The sequence below is a fragment of the Caretta caretta genome, chromosome 2 (genome assembly GCF_965140235.1).
Source record: "Caretta caretta isolate rCarCar2 chromosome 2, rCarCar1.hap1, whole genome shotgun sequence".
In the NCBI taxonomy this organism is placed as follows: Eukaryota; Metazoa; Chordata; order Testudines; family Cheloniidae; genus Caretta; species Caretta caretta.
In genome coordinates this window covers 229045617-229065303 of record NC_134207.1, presented here as the reverse complement: position 1 = coordinate 229065303, position 19687 = coordinate 229045617, and the positions used below count along the sequence as shown (strand labels likewise).

General features: G+C 40.8%; 1 protein-coding gene and 1 long non-coding RNA gene across 3 annotated transcripts in view; one reads left to right on the top strand and one right to left on the bottom strand.

Moving 5' to 3' along the window:
- The window catches only part of MINDY3 (MINDY lysine 48 deubiquitinase 3), a 96924-nt gene that overhangs the window by 25088 nt on the left and 52149 nt on the right, over nucleotides 1-19687 (top strand). For both annotated transcript variants that reach the window (XM_048838035.2, XM_048838036.2), the window contains 3 exons: nucleotides 130-209; nucleotides 11105-11175; nucleotides 13584-13664. In XM_048838035.2, the coding sequence (XP_048693992.1) occupies nucleotides 130-209; nucleotides 11105-11175; nucleotides 13584-13664 (232 nt within the window). The remainder of the gene's footprint in view (nucleotides 1-129; nucleotides 210-11104; nucleotides 11176-13583; nucleotides 13665-19687) is intronic.
- LOC142071204 (uncharacterized) lies at nucleotides 3100-19580 on the bottom strand. Its single transcript, XR_012667250.1, has 3 exons — nucleotides 19501-19580; nucleotides 18820-18919; nucleotides 3100-3511 (listed from the first exon to the last, which is right to left on the bottom strand). It is a non-coding gene; the product is annotated as an uncharacterized LOC142071204 (long non-coding RNA).

The following is a 19687-nucleotide window of genomic DNA, read 5'->3' as shown; positions in this document are numbered from 1 at the left end:
TGAATTCAAAGTGTTCAGACAGCAAATGCTTGCTAAGATATGAGTTTTCTCCTTTGTTCAGGAATAATTAGATTTGCAGAAATAAATTGCATGTCACTTTTTAATAAGGTATATCTTTCCATTACATAGCCAAAGCTTAATTAACCTCTTGTTGACGGGGCATGCAGTTTCTAATGTGTGGGACGGAGACAGAGAATGCTCAGGAATGAGTAAGTTACTTCCAATTTATAATTTTATCTGTTTTTACACAGCATAACTGTTCGGTGTTAGAAACTTGAGTTGTGCAGTGTTCCTGGTTCACTAGGTGAGATGCTATTTCACTGTCCTTAGGTTCAGTGTAGGCATCAAGGGAAAGTAATATTTAATCCTCCCTAGAATCTTTGAGGCTGGTATTGATTAATCCTCAAAATCCTTGTGAGGCTGGTGTTTAATCAGCCAATATTTATACAGCACTCAGAGATGAAAGGCTATACCTTTATAATTTTTTAAAAAAATCACTTGTCTAACTCTCTTCAATTATATTTTCTATGATACATCTCTGCACCCAACTATTCCTGGGGAAGAAAATATCATCTAAAGTCCTAAGTGTATAGGAGGAAGTAAAGGGAGTGCTTGCATGTATCCCAAAACTCTTCAGATTATATGGGGTGGATAGTTGCTTGTAATTGTGTAGTAAACATATTTTGATTGGTTACATTCCACAGCCTTAGTAAAGAAAGCGGAGTTACAGCATTGGGAAAACAACTATGTTTTTCCCTTCTACCTCGCTTTCTTTGTCCTCTCTCCTTCTTGCAGTACACCTTTTTTTTCCCTCCTTTGGTCTGTTCACTGTCTTCCTCTGCTATCTCATCACATTTCTTCTTTAGTCAGTCTCCTCAGGGTTGGCAACCGTAAAGTGGTAGCTTCCTCATGTAGAAGGCCTGCACAAGTAAAATACAAGGACTTTGTATGGTCGAACGTGACTTTTTTTGAAGTTGACTCCATAGGTATTTTCCTACTGTGATTACTAGCCAGTTGCCTAGCAGCAGCTACCAGTGAGAGAGCTGGACAGGGTGCTCCACGTATAGCTGATATCCAATGCCTTTTGGACATCCTATGCATTTGCACAGTAGTTGAGGAATACTGGTTATTTCAACAGTTCTGTTTACCAGTTGCATGTGTTTGTTGCCTGACCCTTTTAATAGGTTAATAATCATTGTGATGATTGACAATTGATATGACTGTGATAAGGTTCTTCTCCCAAAATCAGGCTACACAGAACTAATACCAGTGAGTCCAATATCTTGTTGGGAGCCTCAGGGTGAATGGCAAGGACATTCACACTGAGAGCAAATTAAAACCTTAGAGACCTTTATTAAAATAACGAATAAAGCCGGAAAAGATTCAAGCCACATAAAAAGGTAGAGATAATACAGTATTAGGGATATCTGTGGTGGTATTCTTTGCATAAGCTCTTAAATTTGCATACGCACACCCTTCTTTGAGGACCTGGTGGTAAGAGACAAAGGATCAGCCCTGTCTCTGGCATGACAATGAGTCCAATGGTCCAGGTTCCTGAATGAGTTGAAGGCTCAAATGGGGAAAAGCAGAAAAGCCTAGAAGAAAGAACTAATGCCACATGGTGGCTTGCCCTGTTATAGGGCCTAAGCTAATATCCAACCCAGTATGGCTAAATCTAACTTCCTTACCCACATAGTGTTAAGGTGTGCTTATTCTGTAGGTTAACATATATTGATGTGTTAATACCATTTTAGCTCATTGTCATACCCATCACTTCTTGCTTAAGCAGAGTTGCAGCTGTTACTTCCAAGTTCCTTGCAGTTACCATTTACTGTTAAGTTCCAACTTCTGCCATTGAGCAAGCTTTCCTCAGTTCCCAAAATCTGAAGGTAACCATTAGGCCATTTATCTATGCCAAAGGTTACAGGCCTCCTTAACCACGCTTATGTTAACTTGTTTAAGCTAATGTCTTACAGGATACAGACCCGTAGATTCCTTACAGGAATCTTTATATAATAAAGGCAAGCCAGCCCTGTGGGCTACACGTGGTGAGATTAATCAGTGGAAGGACTACCTAAGATATGATAAATTAAATATTGAAAGCACATACTGTTTAAATTAGATACTTGCATTAGCTTCTGAATAAAAGTGCACATTTACGTTTTGCAGACATTTTAATGATCTCCGGTTCAGTTGTTTGGTATAATTTTTAAAAGGAGCTGCCTGGCCACAGACTGCTACTACTATATTTTAAAATTTGTAACCCCAGAGTACACGTTAAAGGCAAGACCAAAGTACATTTTTTTTATCTCTAGAAATAATGTCTCTTGTACCAGAATTATCTACTCACAGGTCTTAAGTATGTAAGATGAAGCAGATGCAAACAATGCACATGTTAAATTTATTCCAGTAGACTGATTCTGTCTCTTCAGCCTCTCAAATATCAGAGAAACTTAAACTTTATAGCATTTCTAATGCTCAGCTCTTCTGAACTCTTCCATTGATTCTGCCTCCTGTATTTATGTTCTAACATATCGTTGAGCCTGGATAATAAAAGCTATCCACTGCTCCTAAATAATTTTTTTTGTATGCAATACTGTCAAGGTGTGCTTCTTTTAAAGATTCAAAAACCTAAGGTGGTTGTGTTCTGATGTTGTTTAATATTAGTTTATTGTACACATTTACTGTGTATAAAATCAGACAAAATAAATATCTTAACAGTTGATATAATTGTGATTTGGTTTCTGTTAACCTGTTTTTGACACCTAGTATATTGATTAGTTTCAGTGGGAACAGGCGGAGGTCCTAAATCTTAACACTAGAGATTCGTTATTTTAATCAAATTCATGCTTTTGCTTAGTTATTGAAAAAGATCAAATAACAATATTCAAAACTGTTCTGCAGATGGTATACAGTACTGACTTGTGAAATTCCATAAGCATCCACGTGCCATATGGGAATATTAAGTAATTGTTTTCCTGCCCATCACTCGCCAGTTCAGATTGCCCTTTGTTTTAAAATTGTTTGAACCAGTTCCACTTTACCTCTTTGACTTCCTATCCGCTTACTTCCCACGCTTGCTCTGTTCCTCAATTCTTCTCTCTTCCATCCTATATTCCTGCACAGTTGGAAGATGCCTTTCAGTTGTGAGTACTAAGTTTCAGATTCACAGAGTAGTTACAAAATAAACTATCTTAACTTGCTTGATTTCTTTATGAAGCATTTTAGTGGTAGACTTTACCAGTTTTCATACCGGTTCCTTTTTGTTGGCTCAAATGCTGTGATATAGAAAGTAGTAATTCTTCGAGTGCTGTTCCTGTGGGTGCTCCACTTTAGGTGTTGGTGCGTCCCGGCACCACTGATTGGAGACTTTTGGTAGCAGTGCCTGGTTGGGATGCATGTGCGCAGTAGCCTCCTTGTACCATTGGCGCTTATGCGTCCCAACCCCCTCAGTTCCTTCTGAGCCATCCTGGGCTGCAGACGGAGCTCCAACAGCGGTGTCTTAAAACGACTGAAATAAAACAATTTAGATAGCAATTAGAGTTTAGTTGGTTATAGTCAGTGTAGAAATAGTCTTAAACTTCAGTTTAAAACTATTTCGACTTCCAAAAAAAAAACTTCTTGAGAGATCCCTCTCCTTCTTAATTTCTGTTTAATTAGAAAATTAGATAAAGATAGTGCCAGGCTCTCCTGGATTCAAAAGATGCACTTTTTGCAAGGATGCGATGCCTGTCTCAGACAGCCACTCGCAGTGCATCCGTTGCTTAGGGGAAGCGCACATTCCCCACAAATGCACCCACTGCAACAACCTCAAAGCCAGAGCAAGGAGAGACAGGGATCTTAAGACTAAAAATTATCCTGACAGAAAAATCCCTTACTTCTCCGTCGGATGCTAGAAAGCCCCCAGGAAGGTACTCTTCAGGCACCTCCTCCCTGGATAGAGCAAGTACCCTTTCCTCCAAAAAAAATAGAGGAAAAGAGAAGCATCACCAATGTAGAGAGAACTGTTAAACAGAAAATGGTCTCCAGCGAGATCACTACCCTCAGTGCCGATGGCCAGCAGGGTGATCATGTTCAATGCTCCGGGCACCTCTGGCACCGCCTGCACCGGGAGTATGAATGGTAAAGGCAAGGAGTTGAGTGGCAGGCATAAGACAGCCTCCTCCTCCATGGCACCTGCCACTCCCAGGAAGGACATGGTGCCCACAGAACTGAAAATGACAATGCCACCCCCAAGACGTAAACTGCCAACATCGGCACTGACCAAAGCCACTCACTAGAGAGCGGCACCGATGCAGCTCGGCTCCACACATGCCGATGACCTCCACACCAGGGTCTCTGATTCTCTGCACCAATGGCTCCCCAATGCTGCTGACATCGAAAAACCAGGACTCGATGTCCGTGCCGCACTTCTCAAGCAATGAGGACGACATGGAGGAGGGAGTATTCTACTGCAGACACTCTTCCCCTTCTGGTACTGAACCCCAGCCATCCCACACAGGTACCACGGACCATCCTCACAGAGACATACCCCCATGACTGGCTAACCAATGGATGTGCCCACCCTTTCCATTCCCGATGCAATGGGCACACTGGGACCCATGGTCGGCATACAGATCACAGTTACAAAGAATTCACATATCTAAAAGAAAGCAGATACGACCCCCTACGGAGATGGCCACAGAACCCTCGGAGGCACCTGAGGACACAATAAAGGAGTTGGAAGACACCACACAGGACCTCTCATCAGAACATAACTCCTCTTCATCACGAGATGAGTCTCTTTCCCCTGCTCCCTCCCTTCCCCCACCCACAGTAGCAGATGACTCAAAACAATTCCAAGAATTGTTTAGAAGGGTGGCACAGACCCAAAACATCACACACGAAGAGGTAACTAAGAATCAACACCAACTATTAAAGATTCTGCATCCAGCATTCACAACAAAAATAGCAGTACTGGTGAATGACGCATCGATGGAACCCGCGGAAACGATATGGCAAACGCCAGCCACCATACCACCTATGAACAAAATAACTGACAGAAAATATTATGTCCTCAACAAAGGCATGGACTTTTTATTTTCCTACCCACAACCAAATTAATTGGTGGTGGACGCCATAAATCAGGGGGATAAATTTAAGAACACACCTCAAGACAAAGACGCCAAGAGATTAGATCTTTTTGGCCAAAAAGTATACTCGTCTGTAAGACTCTGCACGGCAAACTGTACCACCCTATTGGTGAAGTACAACCACGTCAGCTGCCAGAAACTCAACGAGTTCCTACCAAATATTCCGGAGGAAAAGAAAGAAGCCGTTCCAAGCCCTCTTGACAGAGGGACAACTAGCAGCCCGAACAGCACTACAAGCTTCCCTTGATACAACACACACAGCAACCCATACAACAGCTACTGCCATAGTCATGAGGAGAGCCTCCTGGCTACAAGCCTCAGGAATCCCATGGGAACTGCAAACCAAAGTAAAGGATCTCCCATTTGACCCTGGCAGTAGTAGCAGTATACTTATGCAGACAGGGAATTGTGATATTCCCATGCTTGGATGACTGCCTGTTTAAAGGGTTGCACTCGAACAGAAGCAACTAACTTTACACAGAGAACTATAATGCTCTTCCATACTCTTGGCCTACAGATAAATGAGAAGAAATCAACGCTACTTCCGGTGCAACTTCTAGAATTCATTGGAGCTTACATACTCAATACAAGAAAAAAGCTTCCCTACCAACGTCCAGATTTTACACAATGACCCGTCTCATATCTATGATCACAAGCAGTCAGACGATCTCTGCACACATCTGCCTGCAACTATTATGACACATGGTTGCCTCTACTTTTGTAGTCAGACAGCGCATGTGTAGTCATGTATCTCTCCAGGGGTGGCTAAGCATGGTATACATACAAGGCAGATATAACCTAAACAAAATCCTATCGCTACCCCTGAAAGTCACACAGTCCCTACAAGGGTGGACAATCCTGAGCAATTGTCCAACAAGTCCCTGCATCCATCCTAATCACCACAGAGTCCTCACTGATAGGATGGGGTGCACACTACAACCCCCACAAAATCCAAGGGAAATGGTCTCCCGAGTCAATATTATACATCAGTCTACTTGAACTACGAGCAGTTCAAAATGTATGCAAACATTTCCTACCGATGATGAGAAACAAATTGGTAAGAATAATAACAGACAACATAGCCTGTTATGTTCTACATAAGCAGACTGGGAGGAGCGCATTCTCATTCCCTAGGCACAGAAGCCATGAAACTATGGAACTAGTGCCTTACCCACAATATTACTATTGCAGTGTCTTGCCTCCCAGAACAACAGAACACGATGGCAGACACATTGAGCAGACTGTTTTCCCAGGAATACGAATGGGAGCTGAACAACAAAGTAGCACAACACACATTCCACGTGTCCCACAGTGGGGACTACCAGTCATAGACCTGTTTGCAACAACACAAACGGCAAATGCCGAAGCTTTTGCTCGCGAGTAGGACTGGGACCACACACTCTAGAAGATGCCTTCCTCATCCAATGGAATGCTTCCCTTCTGTATGCATTCCCACCAATCCAGCTATTATCCAAAGTAATACCCAAGATACAGACCAATGGAGCCAGGATCATACTGATTGCCCCAACATGGTTCCCACACCTGAACCACCTAACATGGTGCCCACCGTACAATTTTCCCATTCAACGGGATCTCCTGTCTCAGGACGAGGGTCGAATCTTTCATCTGAATCTACCAAAACTCCACCTGATGGCCTAGCTCTTTGATGGCTCCAATGCAACAAACTAGCCTGTTCAGAAGAGGTTAAAAATGTATTCCTAAACAGCAGGAAAATCACCACACGCACTACTTACCTGCATAAATGGAAGAGGTTCACTTGGTGGTGTCATGACAAACACATACCTGCACTTACAACACCAATCCATGAGATCCTGGAGTACTTGCTATACTTGAAACACTCAGGGCTGTCCATTAGTTCACTCAAGGTACACCTCGCAGCCATAACCACCTTCTGCCATAAGAATGACTGTTTCCACAGCCTTTATGCATCCAATTACAAAGCGCTTTCTTGCAGGAATTCAGAACATGTACCCTGAAGTCTGCAACCCTACAACAGCATGGGATCTAGACTCAGTCCTCAGAGGACTAACCAGAGCCACCTTCTAACCCCTTGCTATCTGTTCACTACTACACCTATCGATGAAGGTAGCATTCCTAATTACGATCACCTCAGCACATAGAGTGGGTGTGATCGGGACCCTCATGGCCCATCTGCCTTACACTATATTCTTTGTCTTTAAAGTGACTATGCAACCACACCCTAAATTCGTACCAAAGGTACCCTCGTCATTCCATATCAGTCAACTTACACATCTCTCTGCGTTCTGCCTAAAGCCACATGGGTCTACCCAGGAATCTGTTCTCCACACACTAGATGTTAGAAGACACTAGCATTCTACCTAGAGAGAACAAAACCTTTCCGTAAGTCACTGAGACTCTTCATCTCCACCACAACTGGATGAACGAAAGGCATTGCCATTTTGAAACAGACTATCAAAATGGATTTCGACTTACATCCACCTGTGTTATCAGCAACAAAAGATAGAACACCCAACAGGGGATCAGAGCCCATTCAACAAGAGCAGTTTCTACTTCGACTGCTTTTCTACATAATGTCCCAATCAAAGAAATATGCCAGGCTGCCACTTGGGCTTCAATACACATGTTCACAAACAACTGTGCAATAACAGAAAGCTCTGAGAATGATGCAATACTCAGCCTTATGGTATTATCATCAACTGTGCAACGTACTCCGGAACCCAACTTTCCATAACTGGGTACTGTTCTACAGTCACCTAAAGTGGAGCACCCACAGGGACAGCACTCTAAGAAGAGAAGCTTACTCACCTTGTGCAGTAACTGAGATTCTTCAAGATGTGTGTTCCTGTGAGTGCTCCACTATCCACCCTTCTCCCCTCTATGGCATTCGCTATATGAGCTTCATGATAGAGAAGGAATTGAGGGGTCGGGATGCATGAGTGCCAATGGTACCACAAGGCGGCTACTGCGCATGCACTTCCCGACCAGGCACTGCTACCAAAAGTCTCCAATCAGCAGTGCCAGGACGCACCAACACCTAAAGTGGAGCACCCATAAGGGGACACATCTTGAAGAACCTCAGTTAGCGCACAAGGTGGGTAACCTTCTTTTTCATCTGAATGAAACAGCTCTAAACAGAATACATTTTATTCGTATATACAATTTTGTGCCTTTTCAAAAACAATCTGTGTAATGTCAGAATTTCTGCATTATTTCATATCAACACAAGGTGGCATTTAAGTTACATTAAGCTTGAAGTAGTATCACTAGGTGTAATACAATAAAGGCCAGAAAAAAGTGCTCTTTTATATAAAGGCACTAAAAACTAGTTACCCAATAAAGTAATTGCAAAAATTCTTTTAGAAAAGGACTAATTTTCTGACAAGAAGCCCCAGACAGCATAGCAGGTTATGAGAAAGCCCTCAACTATCACAGGATCTCTTCTGTTTCCTGTCTGACATAATGTCTCAAAATAATAGGCAGTTCTCTGTCCTGCACTGGACCTTTCACTCAATGCTGGTTTCAGACATTCACTTTATAAAATCAGCTTATTTAGATACTATATTGAAGCTGGAAGGGAAAGAATCTCTGCCTGAAAAATGTAGTTACCCTTAATCACTCACTAGTAGAGAAGCAAGATACTATACTATATTGCATTTGAAAAAGACCTCATCTGATGGACTGTTTTAAGACTGATCTCAGTGTAAATTAGATTTTTTTTCACAAAGGGAATTTGATATATGGTATTAACTGGGATTACTGTATTGATATGACCTTTTGATAGGCTAGATATTCACCTCTGTTTGTTTTAAGGTCTAATTAAGCTAAAATTACTTGATGGAAGCGCTCTAGCTCTAAACAGAGGCTACACACCTTCTATTAGATTGTGAATTGGACTTGCCACTTTACCTTCTTCCCAAGGAAAGTGTGATTCTGCTCAGTATATTGCCATATATAGCAATGAGACTGTAAGTGAAGAAGTATGTTGTCTGAACTCCAAAATGTACCAATGCATGAGCAACTTCTTTCCTGTCTGGCTGAATGACAGCCTGGAAAGAATTTTAACAGCCTGTGGTCCAAAGGTATCTCCAAAATAAAGGTTAATCAGGAAGATCCTTTAGTGATAAGCTTTTGATTCTACAAGGTGTAGAATCTTCAGAATACATTTCTTGGGCAGCTCGGAGCAAAGAAGTCTGTCTGTGGGCAACATTGGGAAAGGGAGATCATGCATAATAACCAGATTATATAAATGAAACACACATCATGCCAAACTTACCCAATATCTTCTTTTTGACTTATTGGAATGGATAGATAAAGGAAATGCATGGAAAAACTAACACTTCTTTCATGCAATTCCTGTAGTAAATTTACTGCACAGGTGTTGAATTCAAGTTCTTGAAAATGCATTGCACATGCTGTCCCAAGTAAATAAGAGAGCATACAGTGCTGTCACAAAATGCAGGATTGAGTCTAATTGAAACATGAGAAAGAAAATGAACTTTTTTTTTCATTCAGAATATTTCCCAGTATTATCCCAGAACTTGGCCCGTAGGTAAATGCATCACAGTTTGTAATCATGAGTTACTATTACTAACAAATATATATTTAAGAGCTACAGTTTCCCAAAATCAAAGTAGCTTCAGTGTAATTCTCTGAAAAGTGACTTTGGATAAATGTCTACACAGCAGTTAAAAACTGGCCTCTGACTCAGCCTTGTGGGGCTGTAAAATTGTAGTGCAGATGTATGGGCTAGACGGGAGCCTGGGCTTTGAGACCCTCTCCCCTTGCAGGGTTCCAGAGTTTGGCTCCAACCTGACCCCAAATGCATACACCACAATTTTAGAGCCTTGCAGCCTGAGCCGCCCAAGCCAGCTGAATCAGTTCAGCTGCGGCTGTTTGTTTTCTGTGTAGATGTTACCGTAAAGACTTTACCAAAGAGATCTGCTCACTGTATGTTCAGACGTATGCTTGCTTTAGTGTCACAAATGTTTATTGCTTTTGTTCATTTTAGAGTGAAAGCTGGATTCTACTCCTTTTGATCGATAAATTTGTCTACTAAATTTTAATCCGATAGACCTGTGTAAACCTAAGAGTGCTGTATTTTTGGCTGCAGAATGTTTATAACTGGTAGTTATTCTTGAGTAGAAAAGAACTCCGCTTGACTTTCAGATCCAAGAGAATGTCCAACTCAGGCAAATAGTTTCCTATTTGTAAATTTTGCACATGTAGTGTGGTTCATTGAGACAATAAACATGGGAGTCCAGAGCCATTTTTAGTCCTTTTCAGAGTTGAACTACATTTCTAAAGATGCTGAAGTCCAAGTTTTAGTTCTACGTAGATTATACTTTTCAAAGATTCATCGGCTTCAAAGTATTTTTCATTCTTATTGTGAGGCTTTCTTTAAAAATGGTACTAATCAGCTGAAGTAGTGCTGATACTTGAGTGCTGGTACTGGTGGTTGCTCGCAGTGAAGTTCTCCAGAGAAAAATGAAATGATGAGAAATAGACATTTATTAATAAAACATTTCAAAACCAGTTGATTTTACATTGTCCACAGTGTCAATATGATTAAAGAAAAGTATGGAAAGTTTTGCTCGTTTCATTTTCTAAAATGGCAGTTTCAGGATGTAGGGTGTTTTTTTCTTTTTCTAGAGCGTACTAGAATACTTCACAAGAATTTGCTTTAGCGTTGTAAATCTAAACATTTTTTTAAAAGGACTGTCAACAGCAGACTTCTAGTAAAATGAATAATTCATTTTACTTGTATTCATTTATGGAATAAACAATTTGGGATTTGGCTAAAGTCATCCTGGAATTTTTTTTTTTTTAAAGCTTCCAGTTGACCTGACCTCATTGCTTTTTCAACGCTTGTTTAAGTTGTATGTCTTTGTAAAATAAGGTATCTTATGCCACATCATTTTTGAAAAAATAGAAAATTTATCCAATAAAATGTTTGTTTTGTTTTTAAACAGAATTACTTGGTATACGTAAGCAGGCAACTGTAGGTTTTTTGACATTAATGGAATCTCTAAGATACTGTAAGGTAAGCTGCCTTTTTCCCCCATAATTTTTAAAATGATATTTCTCATGCGAGTTGCTCCTTAGCAGTATTCCACTAAGGCATCATCCTCTTCTGAAAATATTGCATGTAGGCACTTCATCCTAAACTGTTGAAGAGTACAGTCTAAGAGTTATTAGGTTTGTAGTATTTCTAGCCTCAAAATGAAACCAAGGCTAAAAGTCTGTAATAAAATACATGTCTAACAATAAAGAGAGTGTTAAATACATGTCTTGTGATGAGTAAACATTAAGAATGAATAGTTTATTCTCCATTAATAGAATAACTAATTTATGTATGTTTTGCCCTTTTCTCAGCCAAAAGAATGTTTAAATGTGAGATTCCAACCTTGCTCAAAAATACCATGCATTTTATGAAGTCTTGAATGCTTTAGTTTGTACCAGAATTAAAAAAATAAAAAGTAGATACTAGCTACCCCATTTGTTAAATTAAAAAAAATCCATACCTTCAGTCATATGGAAAGTAAAGACAAAAATGTAATAGCTAAAATGTGTAACTTTGTCAGGTGTAGCATTTTTAGTAGTGATTTATTTTAAAGCTACACTGGAGTGGTTCATTATTCGTGCATTGGTAGAAAGCTCTTAGATTTGCTTTTTTACAAATTTGCTTTGCAGCAAATTTAATTTAAGTAGAAGCTGGCACTGTTTTATATTTAAAGTTAAATCCAAGGTGACTTATGACTTTGTGTATGGTAACTTTCTTGTTCCAGTCTATGCTGTGACTTCTAGATTTTTTTTTTTTTAATTACTTGGATATTTACTTACTATGTCTCTATGCCAAAATATTGACATCAAAGGGCTGGATGCTTACTTCATGTTTGTGTCACTGCGTATATCAAAATCTACTTAAATGCAAACTCTGGCTGTTTTGATATGTGGTGATGCAGAATATAAGTCTTCAACACTAAGATTTTATTTAAGGGGCATTAGTATGCTTTTCACTACACTTGTAATATTTTGGATGCTTTGTTAATGTTTTCTGTCTATTTAGCATGCACTCTTATTATGGTAACATTTGTCAAAGGCTGGCGTGTTTTCATACTACATTGAATCCTTTTGTTTTGATTAATGCTGTATAGAGGATTATGTAGAATTTGCATATATTTAAAAGAATATTGACTACAAACCATGAACGTCTCTTCAAAGTTTAATCACTCAAATAAAAATAGATTAAAAAGATGCAGTGGTAGACTAAGGTAAGCATAAGTGCACCCCACATATTGCATGTGGTGGTATGATGCCTTAAACTCATCAATACCCCCTTGGCTTTGTATGGAGAGCTTTCACTTCTGAAGTGAGGGACCGTCATGTTAGGTTGGCTTAATAAGGATGAAGAAATGCACTTGATTGGTCTGTTTTATTTTTGTCAGGTAACATAAATGAATTTATAATCACAGGATCCATAGCCCAGTGCATAAACCAAATGGACTTCTACCTTAAGGGCCTGAATATACAAACAAACACAAGAGTACAGTTACTTGCATGAACATGTGAAGGATTAGGCTCGAAGATTGTAAGATGAGATATTGCTGCCTTCTCCGACTGACACTTTCCCTTATTGAAATCTCCCGATGTGCCAGTAGCAGCTATATTGTTTTCCAAATTACACAGGAGTTTTAACATCCTGAGTATCCGATACTACTTTTTCCTGGACAGTTTGGAGTAGGGTGTTTGAGCAGTACAATCTCTGGAGGTGAAACTGCCACATCTATTAAATTGGGCCAAATTATGTGATATGTGACACATTCTTTCAGGGGACAAGGTTTAAAAACTTATTAAATATGCCACCTAAAATGTAGACTTATGATGTCTACAAACAAATTACTTTTGCATTAATCAAATTAAACACCTAACCCTTTCTTGTCATTTAATCCACCTTTTTCCAAACAAGTTGGTAATTGTAGCTTTTTAAAAAAAAATAAATAAAAAAAAACAGTCCTGCTAAATAGGATCTTTTCAATATAAATAAACAGCATTCATGTTGTAAGGCGCTCTATTCAGTTGCTTTAACCCCCAAATCCCTCCTCCCTCTTTTTACTACAAGCATAAACAGTGACTTAGGCCTCAGAGTTACAGTATACCACCAGCTCTTGACTTTGGTGGTGATTGAAGGCACTTGGCACTTCACAGTATTGGGCCTAGTGCCATTTAGTTTCCGCTGATGGTTGGATTTACATGGCTAAATCGCAGATCACCAATTATTAAATAGGGGATATGGTAATCAAAAACAGATTTAGTAAAGTTTTTAAATACTACCTTCAAATTGTGACTGAATATTAATTTTTAATATTACAAATTTTGGGGGTGGGGAGGGTATTGGGGCTTCACTATAGCTGTAAGCTAGTTTATTTGTTTTTACTGCATCTCTTCTAGGTTGGCTCCTACTTGAAATCTCCAAAGTTCCCTATTTGGATACTTGGCAGTGAAACACATCTCACGGTCTTTTTTGCCAAGGTATGATCGCTTTGTTTTTTGTTATACAACTCCAGGCAGATAAATACCATACAAGTTCAGATCTTGCTACAGTGTGATTTTCAGCTGCCTTTAATACAAAAACTGAATCATTGAACATTTAAAATAAGTTTAACAGTTTCAGTGATATCTTTAAAGTGTCTTTAAGCTTAAGCTTGCATTTTAAAAAAAGAGGTTGTTTCAGCTACTAATATATTTTAGGCTTTACAGTACTATAGATGTTACGTCTGAGATCTTAAATTGCTGCTGTTGTGGGAAGGATTGTTTGTTTGAATAAAATGTATGGGGTCTTTTTGCGACTCCACCTGTTTGAGAATGCTTTTACCCATTTTTAAACCATATGAGCTACAGAAATCTGTACTGTAAGCTCAAGGATACATACTAAATGTTTAGAATTAGTACATCAGGAAACACTTTAACTTTTAGGATTTAAGTTTTAACTACAAACCATTACACTTAAAGTATAAAACATTTGAGTTAACCGTTCCTAATGAACTCGTAAATCGTAAGTTGAATTTTCTCTTGACACGTTGTGTTTCCATAGTTGTGGTGGAGACATTGTCCCTTGTAAGTTTAGCTTTTTACCTCCTTCTCTGAAAAAATGCTTTCTGCATAAGTGAATCTTTGATTTTAGGAAATGGCTTTTAATTTGTGGAAAGCTTTTTTGCAGTTTTGCCCATTCCTAATTCAACATTTTACAATGAAGTCTTCTTTTAGATCGTAATTCTGAAACAAGGGGCAAAGTTTAAGTGCGGAATTCTTTAGCTATTAAAAATGGTCTCTGTATTATAGTTTCCGGGAGACTTCTGCCTGCTCTCTGTTCAATCTTTGTGTTCAAATCCTCCTAAAAACTCAATTGTGATATGAAGCCTGCATGAAGTGAAGGGCAGAATAGCTAACTTGTCAATAAATAAGAAGCTGGTTTATCAAGATATGTAGAAATGCCATTCTAACCAGTTAAATGATCTTTTTGCCATCTTGCCTTTGGTCTCCCTCTTTATCTGCTCCCTATTTGACCCTCACTTGTCATTACACAAGTGATTTTTGTGAGCGTAGAAACAGGGACTCTTTGCTTGTATGAGGAGTCTCATGTTGTTGGGCATTCAGAAAAGTACTACTTCTGTTAAAATGCCATAAATTTTCCTAAATTAGAATAATAAAAACAGGACTGGAAGGGACCTCAGTAGGTCATCTACTCCAGTCCCCTGCACTGAGGCAGAACTAAGTATTATCTAGACCAGGGGTTCTCAAACTTCATTTCACTGCGACCCCCTTCTGACAACAAAAAATTATTACATGACCCCAGGAGGGAGGACTGAAGCCTGAGCCCACCCTGAGTCCCACTGCCCCGGGGGGGGCGAGACAGAGACAAAGCCAAAGCCTGAGACCCACTGTCCCAGGTGGAGAAGGCGTCAAAGCCAAAGCCCAAAATCTTCAGCCAGGGGCCCTGTAACCTGAGCCCCTGGGCAGTGGGGCTCCGGCTTTGGCCCCGAGCCCTTGGAAGTCTAAACCAGCCCTGGCAACCCCATTAAAATGGGGTTGCAACCCACTTTGGGGTTTCAACCCACAGTTTGAGAACCACTGATCTAGACCATCCCTGAAAGGTGTTTGTCTAACCCGGTGGTTCCCAAACTTGTTCCGCCGCTTGCGCTGGGAAAGCCCCTGGCGGGCCGGGCCAGTTTGTTTACCTGCCGTGTCCGCAGGTTCGGCCGATCGCTGCTCCTAGTGGCCGTGGTTTGCTGCCCAGGCCAATGGGAGCTGCTGGAAGTGGCAGCCAGTAGGTCCCTCGGCCCGCGCTGCTTCCAGCAGCTCCCATTGGCCTAGAGCAGCAAACCGTGGCCACTGGGAGCCATGATTGGCCGAACCTGCGGATACGGCAGGTAAACAAACTGGTCTGGCCCGGCCCGCCGGGGCTTTCCCTGCACAAGCGATGGAACAAGTTTGGGAACCACTGGTCTAACCTGTTCTTAAAAACCTCCAATGACAGAGATTCTACAACCTCTCTAGGTAATGTTTCAGTGCTTAACTACCCTTGTAGTTAAGAAGTTTTTCCTAATGTCTAATCTAAATCTCCCATGCAGCAATTTAAGCCCATGACTACTTGTCCTGCCCCCATTTTCTCGTCTCCAAACCCAATTTTTCAATCTTCCCTCATAGTTTCTAGACCTTTAATCATTTTTGTTGCTCTTCTCTGGATTTTCTCCAATTTTCGCATCTTTCCTGAAGTGTGGTGCCCAGAACCGGACACAGTACTCTAGCTGAGGGCGTTATCAGAGCTGAGTAGAATGGAAGAATTACTTCTGGTGTCTTGCTCAAACACTCCTGCTAATACAAAAAAGAAAACATCATTCTGGAATGTAACAGTATTACATTGTTGACCCATATTTAGTTTGTGATCTGCTGTAACACTCTTCTGTAAAGCCTCTTCTGCTGTACTCCCTCCAAAGTAGTCCTTTCCCATTTTGTATTGGTGCATTGATTATTCTTTCCTAAGTGTAATACTTTGCATTTCTCCTTACTGAATTTTATCTTGTGTAATTCAGACCATTTCTCCAGTTTGTCAGGATCATTTTGAATTTTAATCCTGGCCTCCAGAGTGCTTGCATCTTCTCCCAGTTTGGTATCTCACACTGACTTGAAGTGTACTCTCCAGGCCATTATCCAAATAATTTATGAAGATATTGAATAGAACCAAACTCAGGATAGATACCTGTTGGATCTCACTCACTATACCCTTCCAGCTCAATTATGAGCCATTGATAACTACTTTGAGTGTGGCTTTCCAGCCAGTTGTACACCCAACTTATAGTAGGTTTGTCTGCTATATTTCTCTAGTTTATGAGAAGGCCATGTGAAAAAGTATCCAAAGCCTTACTAAAGTCGAGATATATGACCTCTGCTCCTTCCCCCTATCCACAAGGCTTGTTTCCCTGTCAAAGAAGAGTCTGTTGGTTTCACATGATTCGTCTTGACAAATCCATGTTGACTGTTGCCTATCACCTTATTGTCTTCTAGGTGCTTGCAAATTGATCTTTTGATTATTTGCTCCATTATCTTCCTGGAGTTAAGGTTAACTGAAGTTAAGCTAGCTGGTCTATAATTCCCTCGGTTGTCCTTATTTCCCTTCTTATAGATACTATATTTGCCCTTTTCCAGTACCTTTCCTCAGGTATCTCTCCCATCCTCCACAAGTTCTCAAAGATGATTGCTAATGGCTCAGAGATCTCTTCAGTCAGTTCCTTCAGGCCCTGCTGACTTGAAGACATCTAACTTGTCTGAGTAATTCTTAACATGTTGTTTTCCTATTTGAGCTTCAGATTCTACCCATTTTACACTGTTTTTCTGTTAGTTGTCTGATCAATGCTAACTTTTCTGGTGAAAACTGCAACCAAAGGCATTTAACACTTTGGGCATTGCTGCGTTTTCTGTTTTTTCTTCCTCATTGAGTAATGGGCTTACCATGTCCCTTGTCTTCCTCTTGCTTCCCTTGTATTTGTAAAATGCTTTCTTGTTAGCCATTATGTCCCTAGCTATTTTAATCTCATTTTGTGCCTTGGCCTTTCTGATTTTGTCCCTATATGCTTATGGTGTTTTTTATATTCATCCTTTGTCATTTGGCCTAATTTTCACTTCTTGTATGACACTTTTTTTGAGTTTCAGGTGATTGAAAATCTCTTGGTTAAGCCAGGGTGGCCTGTTACCATACTTTCTCCTTTCAGGAGTGTCCCTGTGGGTGTTCCACTTTAGGTTTCTTGACACCCTGTGCTTGTAATCAGAGATTTGTGGTAGCCGTGCCCAGTTGGGCCACACACACGCCGTAGCTGTCTTGTGCTGCACCAAGTGGTTACATAGCAGTGCACAACTAACCGTCTCCCAGTTCCTTCTCTACCACCTTTTGGCTTGAGTCAGAGCGATCAGCAGCACCCTCTCTTACTTCAGATAATATTTATAGTAGATAATTCATAGTGATAGTGTTAGCTTAGTTGTAGTTAGCTTCCCTATCCACTTGCCCTACTCTAATTTGTTTAATTTAATCAAAAAATATATATTTTTTTCCTTCTACCTCCCCTGTTTCTCTGGCAGGCATACACCTTTAGCCTCAAACAGGGTTTACCCCTGTTTTTTCCTCTAAGAAACCAACACTCTCAGGCATGCCTGACTTGCAGACTCTCCATACCAGTTTCTGACAGCCATGCTCAGTGTGTCTGCTGCCTCAGCGAGACACACTTTACTCAAAAGTGCCCACACTGCAGAAAGCTGACAGCCAGGACAAGAAAAGCCAGGGATCTTCAACCAGAGATGGGGTTGGAAGCTGGCCTGAGAGATTTCTCCAAGTCCAGGCCACCCCCTGGTCAGCAGTTGTCAGCAGCAGCAGCCTCTGACATGGGCTCTCCTCCAACAACAGCTGTCAAGGAGCCTACTCATAGAAAGGCTACAAAAAAGTCGTACTGGGGCAGATTTTTCAGTAGGAGATAGCTTTCTTTTGGGCTCAACAATACGATCCAAAGCCGCTGGTCCCCAGCGTAGTCCAACCTGCACATAAACTTACTGGAGCTAAGGGCAGTCCGAAATGCATGCAACTACTTTCTCCCTCTCATCAAGAACAGCGCCATCAAGATCCTCACAGACAATATAGCAGGCAAATTTTATATAAACTGCCAAGGGGGAGCACGATGATACTCCATATGTATGGAGGCAATTCCCCTTTGGAATTGGTGCATCACCAACAACACAGAGATATCAGCATCCTATCTGCCGGGATGTCAGAATTCAACAGTGGATCTACTAAGCAGGGATTTTTCACAAACCCAAAAATGGAAGATGGATCCTGGAATTTTCAAATCTATATTCATACTATGGGAATTCCCCCATCATAGATCTATTTGCAACAGCTCAGAATGTCAGACGCCCACAATATTGCTCCAGAGCAGGCTTGGGACACCTAGGCGACGCTCTCCTCATAAAATGGGAGGCGCCACTGATGTATCCATTTCCTCCAACTCCGCTCCTAAGCAGAGTCATTCACAAGATGAGGCAGGACAAGTCTAGGGTCATTCTCATTGCGCCCACATGGCCCAGACAAACATGGTTCTCATACCTACCAAAACTGCCTTGAACCCTTCCCTTAGTACCTCACCTTATCACAAGATGCAGGACCTGTCTGTCACTCCAGCCTTGGAGTACTCCACTTCAAGGCCTGGTTTCTCCATGGCTGACTGGGGTCAAGAGGGCCTGTTCTGAGGAAGTAAAAGATATATTATTGAATAGTCAGAGACTAAGCACAAGAAAGACATCTATCCATAAATGGAAGCGATTCTGTACCTGGTGCCAAGATAAACACATCTTAGCACAGTTGTCCCTCCTATGGAGGAACCTCAACTGTTTATTAGGACTTAAAATATCGGGGCAATCCACAAGCTCAATCAGAGTACACTTGGCTGCTATTACCTCCTTCCACGACAAGGTGGATGGGGTCACTATATTTGCTCACCTGACAATTAAACGCTTCCTTTAAGGCATTGAAAACACTTATCCCACACTAAGAAACCCTACACCCCTGGGGGACCTCAACCTTGTTCTACGCGGACTCATGGGAAAACCATTTGAACCCCTTACAACTTGTTCATTGTTGCATTTATTGACGAAGGTGGCCTTCCTCAGTGCCATCATGTCCTCAAGATGAGTGGGAGATTAAGTGCCCTAATGGCACACTCACCTTATGCAACATTCTTTAAAGATAAAGTAATCCTGCAATTGCTTCCTAAATTCATACCCAAGGTTGCCTCCCCCTTCCATTTAAATCAACCTATTTACTTACCTGTATGTTTTCCGAAGCCACATATGGACAGGAGGGAGGCCTCACTCACATGTTCGTTGTTCATAGAGCATTAGTTTTCTACTTTGAAAGAAAAAAATCATTTAGAAAATCACCTAGACTATTTGTTTCCATAACAGAATGCTCGATGGGTCAAACCATCTCAAAACAGACTATCCAAATGGATATC